General features: G+C 36.7%; 1 protein-coding gene across 2 annotated transcripts in view; it reads left to right on the top strand.

Annotated features, from left to right (window-relative positions):
* Positions 1 to 24,757, top strand: part of DMXL1 (Dmx like 1) — a 72,257-nt gene that overhangs the window by 9,932 nt on the left and 37,568 nt on the right. For both annotated transcript variants that reach the window (XM_042829401.1, XM_042829402.1), the window contains exons 3-18: positions 3,410 to 3,487; positions 5,305 to 5,383; positions 5,928 to 6,054; positions 8,151 to 8,217; positions 9,310 to 9,485; positions 10,998 to 11,187; positions 11,770 to 11,938; positions 15,179 to 15,391; positions 16,056 to 16,309; positions 16,409 to 17,093; positions 17,616 to 17,737; positions 18,185 to 18,274; positions 18,736 to 18,838; positions 20,367 to 20,483; positions 21,704 to 21,928; positions 22,595 to 24,289. In XM_042829401.1, the coding sequence (XP_042685335.1) occupies positions 3,410 to 3,487; positions 5,305 to 5,383; positions 5,928 to 6,054; positions 8,151 to 8,217; positions 9,310 to 9,485; positions 10,998 to 11,187; positions 11,770 to 11,938; positions 15,179 to 15,391; positions 16,056 to 16,309; positions 16,409 to 17,093; positions 17,616 to 17,737; positions 18,185 to 18,274; positions 18,736 to 18,838; positions 20,367 to 20,483; positions 21,704 to 21,928; positions 22,595 to 24,289 (4,390 nt within the window). The remainder of the gene's footprint in view (positions 1 to 3,409; positions 3,488 to 5,304; positions 5,384 to 5,927; positions 6,055 to 8,150; positions 8,218 to 9,309; positions 9,486 to 10,997; positions 11,188 to 11,769; positions 11,939 to 15,178; positions 15,392 to 16,055; positions 16,310 to 16,408; positions 17,094 to 17,615; positions 17,738 to 18,184; positions 18,275 to 18,735; positions 18,839 to 20,366; positions 20,484 to 21,703; positions 21,929 to 22,594; positions 24,290 to 24,757) is intronic.

Below are 24,757 nucleotides of genomic sequence, written 5' to 3'. Positions count from 1 at the left end.
CCCCAGCAGATTATGCATTCCTCTACCATGATTTGCATGAAAATGGCGTTTATAAAGAAGACAGTGTAATTTCAGGCCACTTTTTTCCTTTGGTTACATACAGCAGAATAATGGTAATGAACAATTTATTTTGAGTGAGTGTTCCTCTTTCACACAATGTCAGCTAAGAGTCTCTTTCCTAATTAATAAGAGAATTAAGACAAAAACTTTAATTAAAACATGAAAAAAAATAATGCAGTGTGACTTCTGTAAATATCTGACAATGCACAAGAAGATAGCTGTAGCTTCAAATCATTTGAAACTTCCAGGGGTAACATTTGGTGTGCTAATGTTTGTCCTAAAAGCCAGTGGTACAAAAATAGACAGAAGATGTATCCACATTTGGAAAAAAGTAGGAAAAAAAAATCTTATCAATATGATCTTGGTATAGAATATATGTTGAGATTTTGAATGAAATTACTGGAATAAAAAAGTGAGGTACTTGATTTTGAGAAGGCAGATATTAATCTTAGGTATAAGGAAAGGTTTATTTTTGCATTTTGTAACTGATGAAATTATTGTTGGCATTTATGGGTCAGGCTGATACTAGCCTACATAAAAATGTATTTAGCTGTGTTCTCTTTAACACAGAGGGCTTCTTTTGAAACTGGATCTACAGTTTTAGCTTAAAAATATTAACAACTTGGGCACATTGGTTTAGTTTCTTGTTTAAATTTCTATGGCTGGTGTTAGAATAGAGCCATGGAATCGCTCAAGTTGGAAAAAATCTTAAAGATCGAGTCCAACCACAACCATACTACCCTAAGTCTAACAATCCTCTGCTAAATCATGTCCCTGAGCACCACATCCGAATGGATTTTAGACACCTCCAGGGATGGTGACTCAACCACCTCTCTGGGAAAAATCAAAAAATGAAATCAAAATGTTTACGAAGTGACCCTGCCTACATTTAATGTTGCCTTAATAAAGAGTGAATTTCATGAGACAGAATCTCACAGAAAGGAGAAACTATTACATGATATCAAAACTGCAGGTCTTATTCTTTGTAACATCAAGCGTTACCTGCAAATTCTAGGTGCCCATTTTCAGCATTATCTCTGCAAACTTGTAATTTCTGTAAATCTGTCTTAATTTCCAATGACGTTGTCTTTTAAGGATTTTAGCGTGAGGCCTTTCTGTTAGCATTGTAGGATGGTTTGGTTTCTAAGGGAGCTGTAAGGATTATCTGGTTCTAAGCCCCTGCCACTATAGACACTATACATACAGCATGCTTAAAGGCACGTCCAGCCTGGCCTTGAACACTTCCAGGGATGGGACAACCATAGCCTCTCTGAGCAACTTGTTCCAAAGTTTCACAGCCCTCTTAATGAAAATTGTATTCCTTATGTTTAATCTAAATCTACTCTCTTTTAGTTTAAAACCATCATCCTTGTTCCATTGGTACATGTACTTCCTCGTTTAAAAAACAACACAACAACAAAAACACACACCATCTTTTTTACACGCTGCCTCTGAGTATTGAAAGGCTTTGGTGAGGTGTCCCTGGAGCCTTCCTTTCTGCAGACTGAAGCCCAGTTGCTTCAGCCATTCACTGTAGGAAAGATGCTCCAGCCCTCTGATCATCTCCATAGTGCTCTGTGAACCTGTTTCAACAGCTCCACATCTTTCATATGCTGGGGGCCCTAGCCCATTGCAGGTGAAACCTCATGAGGGCAGAGCAGAGGGGGACAATCACCTGCCTTGCACTGCTGACCACTGCTCTTTTCTTGCTGCCTAGGATCAGTTTGATTTTTGGGACACAGATGTTGTCTGCCAGCTCACATCCAGCTTTTCATCCACCAAAATCCCCACATCCTTATCTGCAGAGCTGTTTCCCATCCATTCACTAATATTTGGGATTTCCTAGATCCCACCATGCAGGACATTACACTTGGCCGTGTTGAACCTGATTAGGTTAATGTGGGCCCATTTCTCAAGCATGCCCAGATCCCCTTGCGATAGCATTCCTTCCTTCTGTCATATCAACTGCACCACTCAGCTTAGTGTCATCTGAAAATCTGCCGACAGTCTCTGTCTCTGGCAAAGTGTTAAACAGCTGATCCTGATACAAGTCCCTGAGTACCACCACTCATCACTGATCTCTGCCTGTCCTTGAGCTGCTGACCAGAGTTCTCTGGACACTCCAGCCAATTCCTTACCTACCAAATAGTCTACCTTGGAAACCCATATCTCTCTAATTTAGAGACAAGGACATATAGTTGTTATCAGTCCCTTGTAACAAAGTCACTTAAACTTGCCTTTATGTAGATGTTTTAACTACTAGTTTTGCCTTAATTCAGATTTGAGATGGCTGATACTACCAATAAAATAAGATTTTGAAATAACAATGCTGCCTGTACTGCAACTTTTTGGAGGCATTTTATATTAGTATTTAGTAACTATTCTGATTTCATGTTCTTTGCATAGGATGTTCAAGTTTTGTACCTTGAATTTTCCAAATTAACACTTTGTTATGTAGCACATCAAAGTGCTGGGGAGGTCTATTTTGAACACACTCTGAACTGATGGTGTCTCTGTTTTTTAGACTGTGAACATGGTAACTCGTTATGTTAACTATGAGAAGCATATTGATAATGGGTAGGTTGCTCCAAAAGTAATGCTTCTGATTTTTTTTTTATTCCCGTGGATACTGCAACAGATACAAAGAGCACAGTAGTGCTGCTTGATAGGTCAAATTCTTAGCTACAAAACATTATTTATCAACGTAGCCATCACCATTTACTGGTTCACCAATGAACTGATTGCAGTGCTCTTTGTTTTGTCGTGTGACAGCTGTGTTCGTGGCTGTCCAAAATATTGCTTGTCTTTCAATTTGATGTCACTACTCCTGAAATGCATCACACGCCATTTCACTTTGCCACATCCACTGTTTGGTCTCCTTAAATGTTCAGCAAGGATCAAAGAATGTGAACGGGTGCGTTTTTTTCCACCTGGAGGAACTCGGTTCTACACTTTTGCTTCATATGCAGTTCTATGTCAAACACCATTTGTCAGCCTGCCCCTCTGTTGCCATGTGACCATCATCTACTTTAGATATTTTAGGCCAGTATAATCAAGCAGAAGTCATTACTTTCAGAGGATCCCTCATAAATCTGCTTTAAAAAAAAAAAAAAGGCAAGTACAAAAAGCCTGTGCTGCCAACTAGTTTATTAGGACTAGTATGTAACTAAAAGGTTGTACTTACATTGTTGTCAACAATTGCTTCATAATCTTATTAATTTTTTTTTCTGTTACCTAAAGGGTGGAGAAATATTAGCTTAAAGTTAGAAACAGAATTCCATATTTTAATCTTGTTTGTTTTGCAGCTTGTTTTTTATGTATGTGTTTATGTATATGCAATTTGCTTTAGATTGCAGCTTCGTATGGAAATGTGGTTTGTATCTTTGAGCCAGTTAGTCTCTTGAAGCAGAGCAGCAGACATCATAACGTAAGTAATTCATCACTCCTTAATTTCATTTACTTAGTTGTAAAGCTTGGCTCATTTATCTGGTTTGCTTTAAAGGTGAAGTTGCTATTGTTGTCTAAACTGTGAGATGCAGTGGTCTGTGGGAAGTGAAAATGGTAGCAGGAGAGCAGAGGCATGTTATTTGAGATAATTCTAGTAAAAACAGGTTATATTATAATACTTCATGTTACATATATCTAAGTCTACAATTCGTATTGTAAAAATTCCAGAATCTAACAAGACAGGCATGCCACTGCACTCCAAAGAACATGTCCATTATTGTAGGAGTTCCATTTTGAACCACTTTCTGTAGCCATTCTGTGCTGATGTGTTTTACAATTGGTATTTTAACCACGATTTATGGAACTGCACATTCCTGTTCAAATTTTCAAAAAGCCTATTAACACCTTTGTTTGCCTAGGGTAGTGAATAAAACCAATATTTTCTTGATAGCATGGCTGAGTATTGATTGATAGTGACGTGGGGAGTTGGCAGTCCAGATATTAATTTCTGCCAAGTAATGCTTTAGAACAGTTTATTTAGCTAGGCTCTTCACATGGAAAGATTTACCATTGTGCTTGGAAGTACTTGGGTCCAGTAGAAGTTGGGTAATGAGGACTTCTCCGTAACAGTGGCTCAAGTAGCATTCTTTCTTCTCCCTGGGTTTGGTCTCTCCATTTGTTAATAAATGTTTAATGTAACTGTATAGTATTTTCTGTGCTGACCGGTAGTTCAGTCATGTGGTTCCTGATAGACTTGTAAAACTGTGGTATTTTATATATCTTAATGCCTCCTACTCAATAAATATAGTTTTACCAATGGAAAGTAGCAGGATGAAATAAAAGTAGCGTGGGATTTCATGCTCACATGAACCTTTTATGTGTATTACTTTCTGTTCAATCACTCAGACGTTTAGTCCACACTTAATGTGGTTTTTTTTTCTATGCAATTAACACCACATGTACCTTGAAACTTGGAAGTTACCATGCAAACTATAAGCAGTAGAGGAAGAATCTTCCATTCATGATTTGCTCTCAAGTAAATAAAATATTTCTACTGAAGTATGTGGTTACATAATTATTGCAGTTAACTTCTCTGCGAGAATTTCCAGCATACTTACATTGCAGTAAGATTGACGTTCTTATCTATTTATTGAAAATTCAGAATTAAAAAAAAAAGAAAGAAAAAAGCCAGTGTCATGAAAGCTTTCTTTAGGTCATTATCTACAAGTGCTACTTAATGTTTTCCTTGAAATATGCAGATTTGTTTGTTCTCTCTTTAACTTTTGTATAGAAGGATCCAATATTTTTTAAGTGTGGGATGATTACTTTAAAACTGTCTGTGAAATAAATATTTTATGAATATAATCTTCCAGTTGTCCCAGGGAAAGAAAGAATGACCAAAAAAACAAATGAAACTCCAAGAGAAATAGTCAACTATGTGCAGATTTTCAGGCAGGAGAGTGAGGAGGCGGAGAAACCCTGAACTTATTGAAGTCCTTCGAGAATACTCTGGATATAAAATACTAGGTGCATTTATTGCATTTCACTTTTTGATTTTTTTGTTTTCATGAAGTCAGACTTTCCCTTTGAAAAGCTCAGATTCTGATGATGGTGATGTGTACTAAAACTTTTTCAAGCTCAAATTTTTTCAGTAAGTTACAAGTGAGTGGTAATTTAGCTTTAGGCACACTCTTCACAGAAGTTGGATAGTGCAGTGAAGGTATGATATTTTTATTACAGAGCACAAGGGAAAGAAAGTATTTTCATGCTAAACTTTGTGAATATTTAATGTTTCAGCAATTGCATTATCAGTGGCAGAAGAATGCTCAAATCTTACTGGATGGTATAGCACATAATTTAACATGGGATCCCACAGGTAAGAATAGATTATAAGAAACACTTAAATTATTTGCTTTATCTAGTATTTCTTACTGAAATTTCACTGTTCCTTGGAGACAAGGAAAATACTAATTTTGTCCTACCATGATAGAGAGCACCAAAGTGAGATGAAATCTGCAGTTGATGAAAAGAGTCCCTCTTTGTTAGAGAAGGGCTGAAACAATATGCATATGGTATTATCTGATTATTCTATTGTCAGCAGTATATAATGTTTCAAATAAGGGCTAAAACAATATGTGAATAAGAAGCATGTATAGTAGCTCTAGGTACTTGTCTTTCAAACTGATTACACTGGAAGTTTTCAGCTCAAATTATTGTCTCTCATAAGAAAAGAGAATAGAAAGCTGACTTGCAAGATTGATTCAATCTTTCAATGTAGTGGAATGTATGAGAGCACACTATTGTATAACTTTGCTGGCATCTTGTTGTTTTTTTTTTTAACGTGGAAGTTAATATATGGCATATTTTGTTTTGCATTGTACCTGCAGTCTGTATTTTTTCTTTTTTTCTTCTTGCTTTAGGCACTCGCCTTTTGACCGGTTCCAGTTGTCTTCAGCTTTGGTCCAATGTTCCTTTGGAGAACTTGCCTGACAACGACAGCACTGACAGAACAGATGTTGGCGAATGGAGGTGTATCTGGCAATGCAAGTAAGAAACTGTTTGAAAAACGGTTCCTTTTCCCTTGCTGGTGTGTTTAGTGAAATGATACTGTATACTGCTGTTTGATAAACACTATTCAGACATGATACTTGAATCATTTTTGCATTGAGTAGATAACACTTTTTTATTACTACAAGTGTAGCTGTGACTATTTTTGAGGTAGTTTGTGTTCTTTAACAGTTCTTCAGTTTTACTGGGCATTGTTAGAATGCCATGTAAAGGCTGTCACTGTGACTGCAGCAGCAGGCTTTGTTCCTTGTACGGTGAATACGGTGAAGGCTGCTTATTTGAAAGAGATTACACTTGCAGGACCAATTTAGATAAAATTCCTTCTCTGTCCTATAAGCTGCACCTTCCTTTCCTCCACGGATGCCTTCCCACATTTTGCATTTTCTGTATTCTTAGATATTAAAAACATCTGTGAAAAGATGGACACATTTGTTTTTACCACATCTCTGAATGTTCTTTGGGTGTTCGTGTTAGTTTGGTCATTATAATCTGTGTCTGTGTATTTGCAGAAAAGAAATCAGAAGAGTTTTAGTTCAGTACTTCAGTTTTGTAAGTTTGATTCCTCCCACCACAGAGTCTTTTCATATATCGAGTGTACTGTTTGCTTGGGAGTAGTGTCAGTTTTGTTAAATAAGTCTCCATAACTGGTTGACTGGAAGGACTTAACCTGCACTTATTCCTCATGAAATAGAGGAAAGAAATCAAGACTTTGTTAATTCAGTGATATACCCTTGTGATATCATCTCGTAGCCTAATGAGAGAAACAAACTTTGAGATAGAATGCCACAGTGATGGTTTTAGAATCCGGGTGTACGTTAGATGTAGTCAGCAATGTGCAACGCTGTTATTCCTGTGTCCAGAAAATAGCAAGTTCCATGTGTGCATCTCAAACATTACAGAAGTCTTAAATTCGTACCTCTAAACTTGTTTGTGGAGCAGAAAGATTTTGCTGGATTTTGCATTTTTTAAATCAACAGGTCCCAAAAAGAACTTGCACTATCCATTCAGCTTTTGTGTCTGAATATCTTCCAGCATTTGTAATTGTATTGGATAAAGAGTAATTTTTTCTTAATGAGAATTTTTCAGGATACTGACTCTGCAGTACTGTTCCTTCCCAGAGTTATTTTCAGTGTCTAGAAAAGGCATTTCCAAGTGTCTCAATATTGGCTCTGGTGAGAACAGGTTGCTGAAACAGAGTTGTCAATTGCCTTTCTTTGATTCATAGATTTTGTAATGGATTTGCTGCTGTTAATATACATGCACACCATCATGCTTTTGTTAACCTGGTGACTAACTCAATCTCTTTTGAAAGTTAGGCCTAAAAAATTGTTACAAATGTCTAAGAATTTCAAGCTAAAAATATGGACTGTACTCACACCACACAATTAAATTCTTGCATGTTCTTCTTGCCGTAAATGAGCCAGTCATATAGGTGATAGCTCAGTGCTTGAAAACATGTAAAATACACTGGTACATATTTTCCATTGAAAGAAGAAAAATGAACCATGTTAGTAGGCTCACGTTTTGTTTCTTTTTTCAGTGTGGCATCTTTTACCTTTTTGACTGTGAATAACAACTATTTTAAGTACTTCTTAAGTACATTATTGTTGTTTGTTTGTTTTTCAGTTATGCCGTAGAAAATAAGAAAAATAAAGGAAAAATTAAATGTGTTTTTTTTTTGTCTCCCAGATAACTTAAAAGATAGTGTGGAGTGGAAGAAATGAATTTGAAATACACATGTTTATGAAGTGAAAACAGGATGTATCTAGGGCAGAACATGCATGTGTGATCCATTAGGAATGGTTTTCAAATCATGATCATTTGAAATGTCAGATGCTGTAGTTGTCATCAGTTGCATTGTTTGCTCCATTCTTTTCCTGTGTGACTGCAACCACACGCTGTATTCAAGTTTCCCTTCTGAACTTTCTTAAATTTTACATTGTTTGACAAAGTCCAATACGTACATTTCATACAAAATAGAATTACTTTCGTGAATTCAAAGCAAAAAGCTGTTTGGAGTTCTGAAGAAGTTTCATAAAACTTACTTGCTGTTTTTAATTGTCTTTATTTCATAGTACTGCTTCTCAAGTTTGTTTAATGAAATTCTCACCAGATGGGGAGTTTTTTGCTACTGCTGGAAAGGTAAACATTTTCCAACTGTTTTTTGTTTGTTTGTTTCTTCTAACCAAACAGCTTCTTCATGAATTTTGGTTGTTTGGTTTGTTTGTTTTAATTTTTATTTTGGTGAGTATTTTCTGTGATCTATGTATTTACCTTTTCACTTTTAATGAAAGGAGAATCTGGGGGAAGAATAATTTCCCTAAATAGGAGGGTTTAATAAAATATTCCCTGTGCCATATTTTAAAATACAGCTTGATACTGACTAAAAATGGATAACATATTGGAATATGTATTCCCACATAATCACAGTTGCTGTTCATGGCCAATCTTGTAGATTAATCATGTAAAATTCAGGTTATTGTAAAGGATGCAGTGAACAAATGTGACAAATCCTATGAGAGTTTGCACTACCTGTTAAAGAGTGGTAAGCGAATGGTTTGCTGCTCCACGTAATGCTGTTGTCTTTGATTGAGGGGAGTGTAGCACTGTCATTGATCAAAAAATCTATATTGGAAATGTCTGGAATTGTCTAGACTGTTTATGCAGCTGTCCAAACCGATGGTGGGGAGGTGAAGAAACCCTGCTGTTTTCAGTACTGTTTTAAAGAAACAATCTGAGCAGTTTTTGCACAGGTTAACAAATACAAGTAGGCACTAAGTTTATGCTGTCAACTAAATATCCTAGTAGAGATTGTGGAATAATTTAAAAACAGCAAAATGCTTGTGTACAAGCTTAATGGGGACCGTGATGTTTTTAAGATAAGTGGGCAACCTGGCTGAAGTGTCACAGTGCTCAAAGCAATACAAAGCTGACAAATTCTCTTGCCAAAGTACATTGTACTTTGAATAACAGTACGATTTTGTATAGATTTGTAGCCAAACACTGATAGCTAATGAGGAAGAGAATGAAATCTGAATTACTAATGGTAAGACAAACCAAAGAAATCTCTGCAACTACAGATCAGATGTTGTAGTTCTATTTACTGAGCTGACTTGAGTATTTCACTTGAAAGAAAAACTGAAAACCAAAGTATTGAGTTTCAAAGTATCAAGTTCTGCTGATATATCATGTTCTTATCCAGAATATGTACTATTTTACCCCACCCTCTCCCAGGACGATTGTCTTGTGAAAGTGTGGTACAATACAGACAACTGGCGATCAGCTGTAACACCACCGGGAGCGAGTCCAGGAAAACAAGCACAAGAAGTTGATTTTTCATTTGTTTATTTGGCCCATCCTCGATCAGTAAATTCATTTTCATGGAGGAAGACAAGCAAATTCATGCCGCGGTGAGTAGTTCTAATAAGCCAGGTTTGCAAATTGTCCAGAAGAAGCCAAGTCAAAACTAAAAAGAAAATTCTCTGAGAACTTAAAATTTTCCGTACTATGTGCTAAATTGTTTTGTAGAAGTGCAGGAAGCTGCTTTTGTTTATTGTGAAACCTCATTTAAATCCACTGTTCTACCACGTTGTCTTAGTTGTATTGAAATGTATTTTCACCGCCTTTCATAGATTAGACAGACTTTTCCTTTGGAGAGAGCTAAAGATTGGCATATGTTTTCACGGAGGTACTGTTGATAACAGTCACACAGGTTGTAAAATTTGTACACTTTGATTTATAGTGGAGTTTGACAGCCTTGTGTATTGTTTACATTTAAATGATTGCTTCATACTGAGCTTCTTGAGAGAATAGTAAGTATATGGGTGGGAAGGGACTGTGGAGAATGAAACTGAGTTCCTGATTATCTTAGATGTAAGACTAGATATAGAGTAATCACTTGCAAGAAAAAGCCACTCTTTACAGCTTTTTTTTTTTTTTTTTGCATTGTCTAAAATGCTTTCTCAAGCTGAAATAATATCAGCAATTTTGTAATCTTAAAACGTATTTTTCTATAACTGTTATTCCTGTCAGTAGATTTTGAATTCTGCATATGTCTGTGTGTTGCCAAGTTTATACAGTCTTTTGTATACCAATCTTTAAATTGAAGATATTTTGTAAAGCCATTACCATTATTTAGCAAGTTCTCTGCCTCAGTCTTCACTGGCAGACTTCTCATGCTTCTCAGGTGCCTAAACCTCTAAGCAGGGATTGGGTGAGCAAAATCCTCGTGCTGTAAGGATGAAGCAAATCAGGGCCTTTCTTATGAAGCTGAATGTGCATAAGTCTATAGGACCAGAGGACATGAATCCCAGTGTGATGAGGGAACTGGTTGATGTGGTCACCAAGCCATTCATCTGAAACCCACCACTTTTCAAGTAGGGAAGTCCCTGCTGACTGGAGAAAGGCAGACATCTCTCCCATTTAGTTAGGAAAGGAAGAAAAGACTTGGGGAACTACCGTTTGGTGAGCCTCACCTCTGTACCTGGGATGATCATGCAACAGATACTTCCTGGAAGCCATAGTAAGGCACTTGCAAGACAAGATGATCCATGTCATTTTTGAATCTTAGCTAAAACTAAACTGTAAACTGATGTGAGCTGGAAATGTGGCTTGTGTAGCTTTTTGCAGTGTTCATTTTAAGTTAACTGGAATTTTTGGATACTTATGTGATGCATTGTATTCAGAAGAATATTCATTGAGAGAAATTTGTAAATTGGCAGTTGTCCTGGTTCTACATTGGTTTCTGTGCTTTGAATATATAGTTATGTAATGTCCTTTTAGGTTTTTCTTTCCTTAACATTTAAGCTACCTTGTATGATTTTGAAAACTGATAGTAGAAACTGTTTGGTACTGTTATTTTGGTTTCATGCTGTGTTGATTGTGAGTGACTTGTTCACACCTTAAATTTTCTTTCGTTTCAGTGGTGCTGTCTGCAACGTACTCCTGACTTGCTGTAAGGATAATGTTTGTCGTCTCTGGGCAGAGACTTTGTTACCAAGTGATAGCCTGCTATATGATGGAGGGTATAACAGTTGGACTGAAGCAGTGAACTTCACAAATAGTTTCAAGAGAAATACTTCAAGTAAGGAACGAATGCAAAATGCATTAGAGGTAAGAAGCAAAAGTGAACTTGGAGAATAAACACGTACACACAATTGCAATTACTCCTTGAAGGCTCTTTGCTATGGACTACATCTCCACAGACTTCATCCACAGTCTGAGTCCTGCTTCTACAGGGGCTCTCCATGGGCTGTGGTCTCCTTCATACTATATCCACTGCTGTACTGGGGGCTCTTCAGTGACTGCAGGTTGAGAACTGCTTGCAGGGACACAGCCTGCTCCAGCAAGGGGAGTCCTGAGCTGTCTTGAAGAGCATCTTCTCCCTGCCTGCAGCATCTCCTGCCTTCTTCCTGCATTTCCTTTGGTGCCTGCAGAGCTTCTTCTATACGTGTTGTTACTCCTCTCTCCTAGCTGCTGTTGTGCAGCAGTTTTTCTCCTTCTTTAATTTGTCCTGCCAGAGGCATAACCAGTGTCGCTTACAGCTCAGCTCTAGCAGCAGCGGCTTCCCTCTGTAGCACTGGAGCTGACTGTTATGTGACTAGGGGCAGCTACTGGGCTAGAAAATCACTTACAGACAAAATCTGCTTTTTCTTTTTGAAAGGAATTAAAAATGACTCCTTATTTTTCATGCAGTTAAACCTGAGGCACTTTCGACGAGGAAGGAGGAGGTCAGGTGCTGTTGTTGCACATACTGGATACTCTCCACATCAGCAAGATCCTCATGAAGTTCACAGGAACATTCTTCCTCATGCAAATGCACTCTGTCACTTCCATATTGCTGCCAGCATCAATCCAGCAACAGGTAGAAATTGTACTAAATGCTTACTGCAGGGTAACTATAATTTTCTCTTGGCATGTTCTGTTAGCATAGGTGTAACTTGCTCTGCTTCGTACAGTATTTCTTTGATGATACAAAATGTCTAGCATATTGGTTTCTTTGAACAATTGGCAGAATTTACACCAACAGTTATGAAATACATTGAAGGAATTTCCTCTCAGTCATGGCTTTTCATTTTTTTGTCATGTCTGAGTATTTGTGACAGGAGTTACAGATTTAATGGTAATTGCACTGGGTGTATGAAGTGTATTGCAGGCTGCACACTGATAAAACAAAATATTCCAGACTTCTTCAAATGATTATCTGAGTTGTTTGACATAACCATTATCTTCATGCTTATGTTCTTTCTCTGATCCAAAGAAAAAACACTTTTATCTGGTGTTCCATAAACTTTATATTCTCCATTACTCATGCATTATGTTGATAGGGCTCTTCTTCAATACCTTATTAGTAACTAATATTTGTTTTCATAGCTGTTTGTCCATTCTGAAATATAAAAATACTGCCTTTGTGTACTCATTTAGAAGCTGAGTAGTTCAGTAGATAGTAGCCCTGTAGCCTAATGTGATGTGGTTTCCTGTGCTGATCCTTTCCTTGGAGTGTATTTAGGTACATCTTAAGCTTAGTGATTTTTTTTTTTTTTTTTTTTTTTTTTGCCTCTACGATCCTTGTTTGAAGGATTTGTTGTTAGATTTATTTGCTAGTTTGTATTTGTAGCTGTGCAATCTTTGGTATGATTGTGAAGAACAGAGGGTTTCTTTATATTGCTAGGCTGAATAAGCTGTAGGAAGATTTGTCTTAATCTTTCAGAGCATTAGTTCATACTACTGTAACAGATACAATTAGAACACCATACAGCCTATCGAAAAGAGACTTTTTGCAGTCTTGTGCTGTACAGTCCTTCAAGAAGTCCTTCAATCCCTTGATCATCTCAGGAGCCCATCATTGGATTCCTTGCAGTTTTTCTTGTACTGAGACGCACAGAACTGCACAAGATACTCAAGGGTGCTGCCTAGCCGATGCTGAGTAGAAGGGAAAAATCACTTCTCCTGGCCTGCTGGCAGTGATTTCCCTAGTTCAGCCCAGTATGGCATTAGTCTTCTCAGTGACAAGTTCACGTTGCTTAATCATATTCAGCTTAATATTTACCAGGACTTCCAAGTCCTTTTCTACCAAGGTGCTTTCCAGCTGTGTGGTCTCCAGCATGCCCTTGTGCCTTTCCAAGTGCAGAGCTCTGCTGTTCTCCTCATTGAACTTCTTGAGATTCTTGTCAGCCCATTTCTCAAATCTGTCAAGGTTCTCTGGGTGGCTTCAGAGTCCTTTAGTGAGTCACACACTCCCCACAATATTCAACCTAGGTTAAGTTCAATAGAAGGAGTAAGCGGTATATTTTATTTTATTTTTAGTTTTTGACAAAGTTATTTTTAGGCATATCCAGATAGTTACTGAATCCAAAGACTCCCTAAGTTTTTTTTTGTTTTTTTATTTAAAAAAAAAAAAGTGTCATTTATAAAGCAAATAGAAATTCAGTAAGAATTTACCCAGAACTGAGCACCAGTTAGAAGCTGTTAATCCTCAGGAAGATGCACAAAAAGTTGTTAGTTAAGAATTGAATTACTCTGAAGTTTTCTGGTAGAAGAACACAGGAGAATGCTTTAGGTTAAGCATTACTTTGTTCTTGTGATTGGCAGTACTTTTTCTTTCTATTTTCTTTAAGATGCACAGACCAAATTTCTTCAGTATTCTCTTTCTTTATTTCCTCTCCCTGTCCTTTACCAACTACAAAATTATAGATAGTCTTGTTGGTCTTTTCTTCTATTTGTGTGCCCTGTTTTTATTTTCTTATATTACAGCATAAATCAAAGAACAGTATTGTCATTAAAAATATTTTGTCTCCTGTGGTATGGAATTGAAGTACTAGTTCATAAATAAGGATTAGAAGCAGAATATCTGTGAAGGCTTCCAGGTGGGAATTAAGTGCAGGTTAAGCTTTTAGCATATTGCTTTATGGCTCATTTGAGTAAATTACAGTAATTTACCTAGCAACTTTCTTGACAAGCTCAGATGATGTAACTTTGCAGCAGTCCTGAAGCTTGCTTCTGCCACTTACTCTGTGATTACTGGTTTGTTTTTCACCAAGTGGGATCATATAGCTTTATAAAAATAAAAAATCAAAAGTGAATCTGTAGGAATGAGAAATCCTAGCTCTGAACGACAACATAACAGAGTAGTTGGTCACTGTTTTAGTTCTTGTTAGTGTAAACCCTGGTACATGCGATACTTGATAACCTTGTGTATGTCCTGCAGCCTCAGTTCTGGAGTTAACACTGGGAAATTATATTGAAATTATTTGGTTCGTACTAAGCTGTAGTAGCAAAAAGCAGGTGCAAGGTGTGCTAGTTTAACACCAATGAGCAGCTAACCCAGCATCATGCCACTTTTTCAAACCAGCCGTCCTCTACTCCAGATCAGAAGGACTGGAGGAGAAGATAGGAAGAAAAAAAAACCCCTTGTGTTTAAGTAAGGACTGGGAGATCATTTGCCAATTATCATTACAAGCTAAACAGGCTCATAGGGGAGACTAATGTAATCTATTGCCTAGTAGTAAAACTAGGGCAGGAAGAACTAAAAGCAAACTAAAAACACATCCCTTCTCCCCAGAGATCCACCTTTATATGTCTTTCTTTTGAGCAGTGCAGGGGAATGGGGATCTTGGTGCCTGCAGGGCTGTTTTGCATTTCTCACTCCTTTCTCCTAGTCGTTGTGCTGCAGTGTTTTCCCTTTCTTTAACTGCTCTAAAGAAAACACAACCAGTACTGCTTGTGGATCAGCTCTGTGCAGGAATAGGTCCCTTTTGAAGCAACTGGAGCTGGCTCTTAACTAACTTTGGGCAGGTCTTGATCTCCTCTTTCAATCCCTGCAACCCTTTGCTGCTAGAACCTTGCCACATAAACCTGATACACAGGGCCATACTGTAATGCTGATGGGGCGTACTAAAGAAACACCCAGTATAAAATCCCTAGTGGATAGCAACAGAACAGTGTGATACTGAAAGGTGATGTTGGTTGAGAGGTCTGAGTCATGGCAACTTAGTCCTTTTTCTTTTTTCATGATTGAGTTTCGACTTGAAAACAGTTTTTAAAAACTAATTTTTTGTCCAAACTGCTTTGTTTTGAATAAAGTTTTTAATATCTTTTGTGTTAGATATTCCTCTACTCCCTTCTATCACATCTTTGAGTCTTGGTGAAAATGAAGAAAAAAGTGGACCCTTCGTAGTGCACTGGCTGAACAATAAAGAACTTCATTTTACCTTATCCATGGAAGTATTTTTGCAGCAACTTAAAAAGAATTTTGAACATCATTCTCCTGAGACAAATACGGAGGAATCCAATCCAATGGATGTAAGATCGGAAGAAGGTAAAAGTCTCATAGACAAATGGCTTTCATTTTACAACATTTAATATTCCTTCATCTGGACTGTGAGGCATGCAATTTAATACATAATGAACAGAGAGATTGCAGTAACATTTCTGTGAATTTCCTTCCCTCCTACTATTAAGAACTAAAGTGTCTCTTTAAAAAAAGAAAAAACACATGCTTGAGGAAGTTGATTTAATGTTAAAACTAAACTTTCTTGTATTCAGTATTGATGTGCACCACATTTAAGCAGCTTAATATTTAACTGAATACATAATATTATACATAGTTTGGAGATGATTGCTATTCAGCCTATGCATGCAAAAACATTCTTATCCTTCTTATGTTCAAGGAACGTTTGGATGTGGTGTTGAGAGATATGGTTTAGTGAGAGCTATTGGTGATAGGTGGATGGTTGGATTGGGTGATCTTGCAGGTTTTTTTTCCACCTGGGTGTTTCTGTGATTCTGTGAAAGGGGAAAATATTTCAAACTGAAATGCAAACTCAGCAATATTGGTTAGTTAGTCACTGTCTGTAATCCACTGAAGGATTTTTGATTAGAGCTTTCATTATTTAAAATTTATGCTTGGATGAGTGATTTAGAACAGTCTTGCAAGGTGCTCCAGTGCTTGAAAGACACTGCTCTCTGAACTTGTGTTCTAGAAACTAATGAAAATGGAGATGAACAGAAAGGAAATGAAGAGAAGAAGGTACTGGGTGATGAAAAGACTACTCCAGCATCAAGCCTTGTTCCTTCATCTTCTGCTGTTGTAGATCACGAAGTTGAAGTATTGCTTTCTGAATGGAGTAAAAATGCTGATATGCTGTTCAGTATACATCCTATGGATGGTTCACTGCTAGTGTGGCATGTAGACTGGCTGGATGAATACCAACCTGGAATGTTTCGACAGGTGCAGGTACTTTATTTTTTTTTCAGGATTACACACTTTTACTGAATAGAAAGTGTGCTGAGAAAATTTTGATACTTATTGTTCTTTTCTTTATTAAAATTCCAGGTGTCTTTTGTTTCAAGGATTCCTGTTGCATTCCCAACGGGTGATGCAAACTCTCTTTGCAGAAGTATAGTGATGTATGCATGTACCAAAAATGTTGACTTGGCTATTCAACAAGGCAAACAAAAGCCTCCTGGCCTTACACGATCTTCATCTATGCTTATCTCTTCTGGACACAGTAAATCAACCAACAGTTTAAAACTGAGTATTTTCACACCCAATGTTATGATGATTTCCAAACATGCAGATGGGTCTTTGAACCAATGGCTAGTGAGTTTTGCTGAAGAATCTGCCTTTTCAACTGTGCTTAGTATTTCACATAAATCAAGATACTGTGGTCACCGTTTTCATCTTAATGACTTGGCTTGCCATTCAGTATTACCACTGCTGCTTACAACTTCACATCACAATGCTCTAAGTTCACCAGATGTTGAGAATGCAAAACAGGCAAATGATTCTTTAAATTCTAAGGAGTCAACAGTAAGACTTCAGGGTAGAGGCAGTGCAAATGTAACATCCCAGGATCCCAATGCAGTTTACAGTGAACTTATTCTTTGGAGAGTTGATCCTGTTGGACCGTTGTCCTTTTCTGGTGGAGTTTCTGAGCTTGCTCGGATCAATTCTCTCCATGTTTCAGCTTTTTCTAATGTTGCATGGCTGCCCACTCTTATACCCAGCTATTGCCTTGGTGAGTTCATTTTCCTGATTTGCTAAGAGTTCCAGTATAACTGTAATCTGAGCTGTTAATACTATTAAGTAGGCAATGTAGATATATGTGAATACATTGAAGAAAATATGTTAAGCTTAAATCCTTTATTTTACAAATTTCCAAGCTACCAATGCTTTGAAATTGTGTATACTCTTTTGAAGAATTGCTATGGAGTTCTGCCTCTTTCATGTACTTCTTATTTTAGGAGCTAATGAAGAGATGTGCTCAGATGCTAGTGTATTCTTTAGATTGCAGACTGGGGTGAACACTTAAAAACGGAGGTAGATTTTGCTCTAATTTAAATACCAAATTCTGATTTCGTTCTGTGTTCTTTAGTTTGTTTGCTAAGCATTATACTTTGTAGTTCTTGGATATGAACAGAAATTAAGGAGGGAATATTTCTCATGCTGTGTTTTGTATGTTGTAAATTTCCTCTTGATGAAGAAAGGAGCTAGCTGGTGTCTGAATATTTTGAGCAGTTTATGCATTCATGTTTTTCAGGTGCATACTGTAATTCTCCAAGTGCCTGCTTTGTGGCTAGTGATGGACAGCATTTGAGATTATATCAAGCTGTAATAGATGCTAAAAAACTTCTGTGTGAGCAATCCAATCCAGAGATTTCTGTAAGTGAATTCTGTGTCAAGTTTTTGGAGGTTTGGAATCTCATTCAGTGATATAATTACAGATTTGTTACAAAATGACTAAGCTGGTTACTGAGGATTTTGCAGATCACAGTAGTCCAGTTCTGCTTGTAAAAACAGATACCATAAAGCTTTTTAGCACTACAGTGGCACTACAGTTGAAAAAATGTTTCAGCTCAGTGAAAGAGCAGTAAACTGCTGCATGTGATGCTTTTCAGTTTAGGTCAAGTTCTCCCCACATTTCGACAACAGAAATAGTATGTCATTTGATAAAGCTACAAATGTTATCAGTGATTATGGAGACTTGCAGCCAGTGTATATATAGCTTTTGCTAACATTTGCTTAGATGTTACATCTAGCTAGTAGGCTGTTACAGAAATGGACAAAACTGAGTTAACGGAATCATCCCACTGACTTTTTTTAAAACAGAAATACGTTGGTGAAGTTTTCAACATCATAAGTCAGCAATCTACTGCACGTCCGGGATGTATCATTGAATTGGATGCTATCACAGAGCTTGTAAGACCTTTTTCTGTACTTCATACTATAAGCACCTCGTTACAAAGTGTTAACAATAGAGGTTATGTTTACAGCTTACTGTCAAGTGAAATAAAATATTCAAAGATTCATTCTGACTTACACTGACCAGCCAAGCCGACTGGAGTTCAAGAAGCATTTGGCAATGCTCTTAGACATCAAATTTGAATTTGAGGCAGTCCTGTGTGGAGCCAGGACTTGATATTCCGTGTGGTTCCTTTCCAACTCAGGATATTATATGATTTTTAATACACTTTAATACACTTGCTTTTAGTTTCACAGAACTTGCAGATGGAGAAAATTGTAATAATGAGGTGCATTTTATTGGGGAAACTTTTCTTGTATTCAACTTAACAATCAACTTAAAAGCTCCCATGCTAGAGAGAAAGCTTATGCAATGCAATCTGATGTTCAGATCTTGTGTGTGTCTTTTACTTTCTTAGCATGGCAGGAAAACACAGTTATTCCATGTTTTTCAAGAAGACTTCATTTTAAATAACCAAGAGAAAGAAACACCTGATAAGAAGAATAATGTAGTGGATTCCGGTAAAGAACTATTTTTCATTAAATACTGAAGACAAATAATTTTATGTTGCTTTCTGCAGAACTTATTGTATAGGCTTTTGCATTTTCTTCATTTAAGAGCTTTGTATACTAAAGAAATTGTAGTGTAAGGAAACCTATAATAGGTGCCTGGGGGACTAATATGCATCCAAATTTAGACAAAGTAGCTTAAATTGGGAAGTACCCATCAATTACTTTTTAAAGCATTTTGTTGTTGAGACGCTTCTTACGTAAAGTGTTTTAAAATTTAAAGCCTGTAATTGAAAGATATGATGTAACAGCAAACTTATCTACATCCTTTCATTAAGGATGCTCATCCTTCACATAAGCTAAATGCTATCATAAGGCCTAATAATGCAATAAAAATTATTCCAAATTAGCAAACCATCCCCAAAATACCCACAACTTAAAATACAATACTGTGAGTAGTTAATGGATATTGCATAGTTATAATTATAGGGTTTATGATTCTGTGCATCTTAAGATTGTTCCCAAGTTCTCTGGAATAATTTTTTTTCATTGGTAGAGTTGATCAGTGTTTTTGTTGTTTAGGCATCCTCAATTTTGTGTTGTTCTGTTCCAACGTAATGGTTTGGAAAACAAAGGTCAAAATAAAGTTGTGATCTGTGATTCCAAGTTATCAGCAGTATTAGTAAGACTGCTAAATATGAGGAAGCAAAATTGTGTGAAGTATCAAAATGTTGCTTAGAACTAGATATGGGAAATATATTTTTGGTGTAAGAAAAGATACGTTTTAAGAAAAATGACATGAGCTGAATGTACATAGGGATTGATTCTGAATTAGCTGTTTTTGCTTAAGAAAGATGTGGAGTAATAGATACTGTCTATGAAATTGCCCACTACTGAGAGCCGCATTTACCAGAAACACAAATGAGATGATGGAAAGAGCTGAAATGAGGAAAAAAAATAAGAGTTATGCGGCAGTAAATTTGACATGTGTTTGCATGGAAGCCCTTCAGTCTTGGGTGTCTGTGTATATATGTGTTCTGGAAGACTGCACGTGCTGCTGCCATGTAAGATATTGGATTAAATGGATCCTTTGTAAGTATGACCTAGAATGTAGTAGACCTGCCTTCTCACTTGAGTGTACCTACTGCTTTAAATCACTTCAGTTTTAATCCTCTACTCTTTAATGAAACATTTCAAGTACTTGGCTTACAATATTTTTTTTTTTTTAAAGGACAAATTCAATAGTAGATGCTTAAGTGTATGCAACAGACTCATTAAGGACGTGTAGAATTGAGAATAAGTTTTGGGACTCAACTTTAAACACATGGGAGATTTTTATCCCCTCTGAAACAAAATAGTGAAATTTTTCATGTATGTACCTGAAGAAGTGGCAGGGGTTATTGCTTGTGATAAAATATTCATAAAAGTAGTGGGAAGGAGTTAAATACAGTCATTGCATTTGAGCGTCAGTTCACAGTAGCTTACTTGCTAGCTGGCACTTTCAGTTGAAATAAAATGTTCTTGTTCTGATTTTCATCAGGAAAACAGCAGAATGGATTTTCTGAAAAATTCTACTTAATAGTAATAGAGTATACTCAAAGCCGTTCATTACTACACATGTGGCATTTACATTTGAAGTCAATTCCAGTCTCAGTAGGTAAGCCCTTTTCCTTGTAGAATAGATGCTTGTTTAAGAAAAAAAATTCACTTTCTTCTGAATCTATCTGCTACTAAGTGGTTTCCTAAGTAATATTTCAGCTTTTGGAAAGAACCTCAATTCTTCTGTTAAAAGCTTACATCAAAAGCCACTGTTTCTTTACTAGTTCTTAATTTTCAGAATGCTGAAGCGTTTGAATTCATCATGAGCCCTAAGTTGGCTATGCTTTTTGTTTTGTTTTGTTTTTTTCTTAAAGGCACATATTCATATGGTGTAAATGCAGCCTAACAGTTCAGATGTTTTGCTTCTCAGAAGTTTTTTTCTGCAGTTTTTGAATTTAAGATGTGTTATACTGGACTGTCGTCTGAAATGATTACAATTACAGTTATGTGCAAATCTAAATACAGAAATCTGCTAATTCTCTTTCAGATCATTAAAGTACCACTAAAACTGTAAAGTTTAGGTACTCTAGGATTTTAAGGCATCCTAGATCAAACACTGGCCACACACTGGAGGAGTTTTATAATGCGTGTTCCTATATTTTAAGCCACAACTCTTACTTATCACACTTTTGCCAACAGGCAGAATGTCAAAAGTTGTTTTAAGTATTATAGAAGGTAAGAAATTTGTGACAAAACGTAAAATTTTCTAGTCTACTTACATGGTGAAGAAATTACTGATAAGGGTTTTGTTGTTGTTTTTTCTACGTTTTTTCAAAGAATACAGGTTTCAAATCATACTTTTACTGTGTTGGTTTTTTTTTTAATTAAAAGGTAATAAAGCATTCATAACACATAATCTCTTAAATCTTACGTTTTAAATGAATGTTGCCAAAATTTCAGGAAAAACTGCTTCTTCCTGATCTTTGAGGTAAGACTTTGAAGAGTGTTCAATTGTTTCTAGCTGCAAATATTTCATGCCTAATGAAGCATTAATTTCTATAAAAATAAAAATATGTAGAACCCCACATATTTACCTCTTCTGTAATTTTGCTGTCTCTAACAGTATAACTGTTCATAATTACTAAACTGTTTTACAGTTCCAGTATTTCAGGTGTGTTACAATTTCTCTTAATCTGAGATCAAGAGCATATTTCTTTTAAAAGAAAGTAAAATTCTAAGCTTTTACCTATCCTTTGAAAGTTTTCACATCAGTGACACAGTCTCTTAAGTTAAAAGAGATTGTTGACTTTTTTTTTAATAATGCAAACTTTTTTTCAGATGAAAAGATAGACTCAAGTACTCCTGACACAGCAGCACAAACAGAAGAGTTGTGTTCTTCACCAGATCCAGAGAAGATCCAGTCACCTTTCACGCAAAAGTATCAGGCCTGTAGAGCAAACCTTCAGAGCACCAGCTGGCTCACTCTGTCTTCAAAAATGGTGTATAGTCAAGAGCTGAGTTTGCCAGAAGGAGTGGAGATAATAAGTGTTAAGCCTTCAGCAGGTTTGTAATTTTTTTTTTTTTCCTTCAGAGCAAAATGAATAATCTAGTGTTGTTAGACAGTACCTACAGGTATTGTAATTTGGAAAGGTTTGCTAATGCTCACCCTGTTTTATTATTTTTCATCTGGATCCTGGCAGTAATATTAAAATAAGGATTACTATACTGTACAACTTAGTATTTCTTTAAGTCCAGATTCTGATGATAAAAGAAATTTTAGAAGCACAAATTTGATTTGCAGTCATTAATTAGATTTTGATGGTGTATAAAATTTTAGGTTGCAACCAGAAGTCTTTCGAACAGTATTCTGAAAAGATGGATTTCAGACTGGGAAATTTGTTTGATAGGAGAGACTACAGAAGTGTATCTTCTTTCTGGTGAGAGAGAAGAAAACAATGTCTCTTTCCCATACAACACAAAAACTGGTACCTAGTGAGATTAATACTCAAGTTTAAATTGTGCAATTTAAATCCTTTCTAGAGAATGACATAGAGACTAATGCTAAAATGGCTCCACAGGACTTTTTAAAATATCGTCTCCTGGGATGTGAAGTTCTGGGAAGAAGCTTTTTTATGAAGAAGTAGTGATACTTTGTTTCAAAATAATGAGATGGTAAATGAACAAAAGTATTTTTACTTTTGGCCCATTTAAAAATCATTTTATTTTTAGGGCATCTGAGCAGTTCTTCCATATACCCCGTTTGTCGTGCACCCTATCTGCTGGCTACTTCATGCACAGATGGAAAAGTTCGATTCTGGAGATGCAGGGTGACCAATGAATCGTCAGTTTCTTCCATGCCAGAATCTAATGTACACAGGGATGTAACATACATCTGGGAAGAATGGCCGTTACTGATTGAGGATGGACTTCTTAGTAGTAGTGCTATTAATGTTCCAGGAAGCCCAACTGAAGTTAGTTGTGCACACACAAACCGATTAGCTGTAGCATACAAGCAGGTAACATCTAAAAACAACCACCTTTCTCAAGACTTTGTTATGCATGTTAGTATTTTTGAATGTGAATCTACAGGGGGTTCTTCGTGGGTGCTTGAACAGACTCTTCATTTAGATGAGATAGGCACTATGTTAGACTCTGCTGTTAGTATTGATAGTAATTTAGTGGCATATAACAGACAGGAAGTTTCTCTCTCATGTGGTAATGTTATTCCTAGTGCTAAGCACTTAGTACACTTAGACTGGATGTCTAGGGAGGATGGTTCACATATTCTAACAGTGGGAATTGGATCAAAACTTTTTATGTTTGGACAGCTGTCTGGAAAAATGCAAGAACAAATTGGTAAGGAGGCTGTAGCAATCTCCCATATTGGCAGTACTACTACAAAGGCTACAAACTTTTCTAGGTTTGTTCTGCTGCGTTCTGTTGACTTGGTTTCTTCTGTAGAGGGATCACCTCCTTTTCCAGTCTCCCTGTCTTGGGTGCGTGATGGCATTCTTGTAGTTGGAATGGACTGTGAAATGCATGTTTATTCTCAATGGCAACCTCCTGCCAAGCAGGGTCCTGTTAGTACAGATTCCTGCAGTATGCCAAGTATAACTAGCTTAATGAAAGAAAGCCAGTCAGCTGCCTCAGGTCTGCCTCCACCAAAGCGAACCTTGACCAGATCTATGACCAGCCTTGCACAGAAACTTAGTGGGAAAAGATCTGCCTTTGATCTGTCTGCAGAAATGGAAGACTCTGGTCTTTTTGAAGCAGCTCATATGCTATCTCCCACTTTACCTCAGTACCATCCACACCAACTGTTAGAACTCATGGATCTTGGTAAAGTACGTAGAACAAAAGCCATTCTGTCCCATCTAGTGAAGTGCATTGCTGGAGAAGTTGTTGCTATAAATGAATCTGAACCTAATCATGATAGGAGACTTAGATCTCTGACCATCAGTGCTAGTGGAAGTACTTCACGAGATCCCAAAACGTTCAGCAAAATGGAGACTACAGACTATATTGAAATAGACTCTGTTCCACCATTACCGCTGTATGCTCTGCTTGCTGCAGATGACGATTCCTCTCATTCCTGTTCAGAAAAGTCTCATAGTCAAAATAGTCAAAGTAAAAATGATATGCCCAAGGACAATTATGAAGATCTCTTTCAAAATTCTGTTATAAGTACAGATGAACTTGTAACGTTTGATGCAGAGGAAGACAGTGTGAAACCAAAAGTAATTGATCTTTCGCAATTTAGCCCAACTTACTTTGGACCAGAGCATGCCCAAGTTCTTTCTCGTCACTTGCTTCATTCAAGCTTGCCAGGTCTGACTAGGATGGAACAGATGTCATTGATGGCCTTGGCAGATACTATTGCTACTACTAGTACTGACATTGGAGAAAGCAGGGACAGAAGCCAGGGTAAGCTGTCTCTTCTAGATTTTATGTCTTACTGTTTCACAACTCTTTCTGGAACTTTCCTGTTATTTTTGAATATTTCTTTGGCTCGTCAGAGCATTTCCTAGTTCTGTGTTACAGTATATCCTCTTTGATTTGCTGTGTTATCACAGCGTTTATGGTTCAGCTTAGGTTTCTGACTTTCATACTGTCAAAATCTGCATTACTGAATGTTAATGTCAGTGTTTTTGAAGAGACAGTTTTGTTAACCGCCTGTATTTGTTCTGCTACATAGAGAAATAGAGAAATAATTTTGTTTTATTTGATAAGTAACTTTGTAGATTTGAGATTTTTTTTTTTCTCTTGTATTAAAGGGAAGAATTAAGCTATTGCATTTTTAAAGCAACAGTATGTGTAAAATTACAAGTTATTTCTTCTCATAAGATACTCAATAGCTATTTTTATTATTTTTATTTATTAGTTTCAGTGAAG

Source organism: Centrocercus urophasianus, unplaced genomic scaffold (assembly GCF_019232065.1).
Source record: "Centrocercus urophasianus isolate 14NV4802_14NV808 unplaced genomic scaffold, USGS_Curo_1.0 seq_31, whole genome shotgun sequence".
NCBI classification, from domain to species: domain Eukaryota; kingdom Metazoa; phylum Chordata; class Aves; order Galliformes; family Phasianidae; genus Centrocercus; species Centrocercus urophasianus.
Note: the sequence above shows the minus strand (reverse complement) of the source record. Positions and strands in the feature narration are given on the sequence as shown.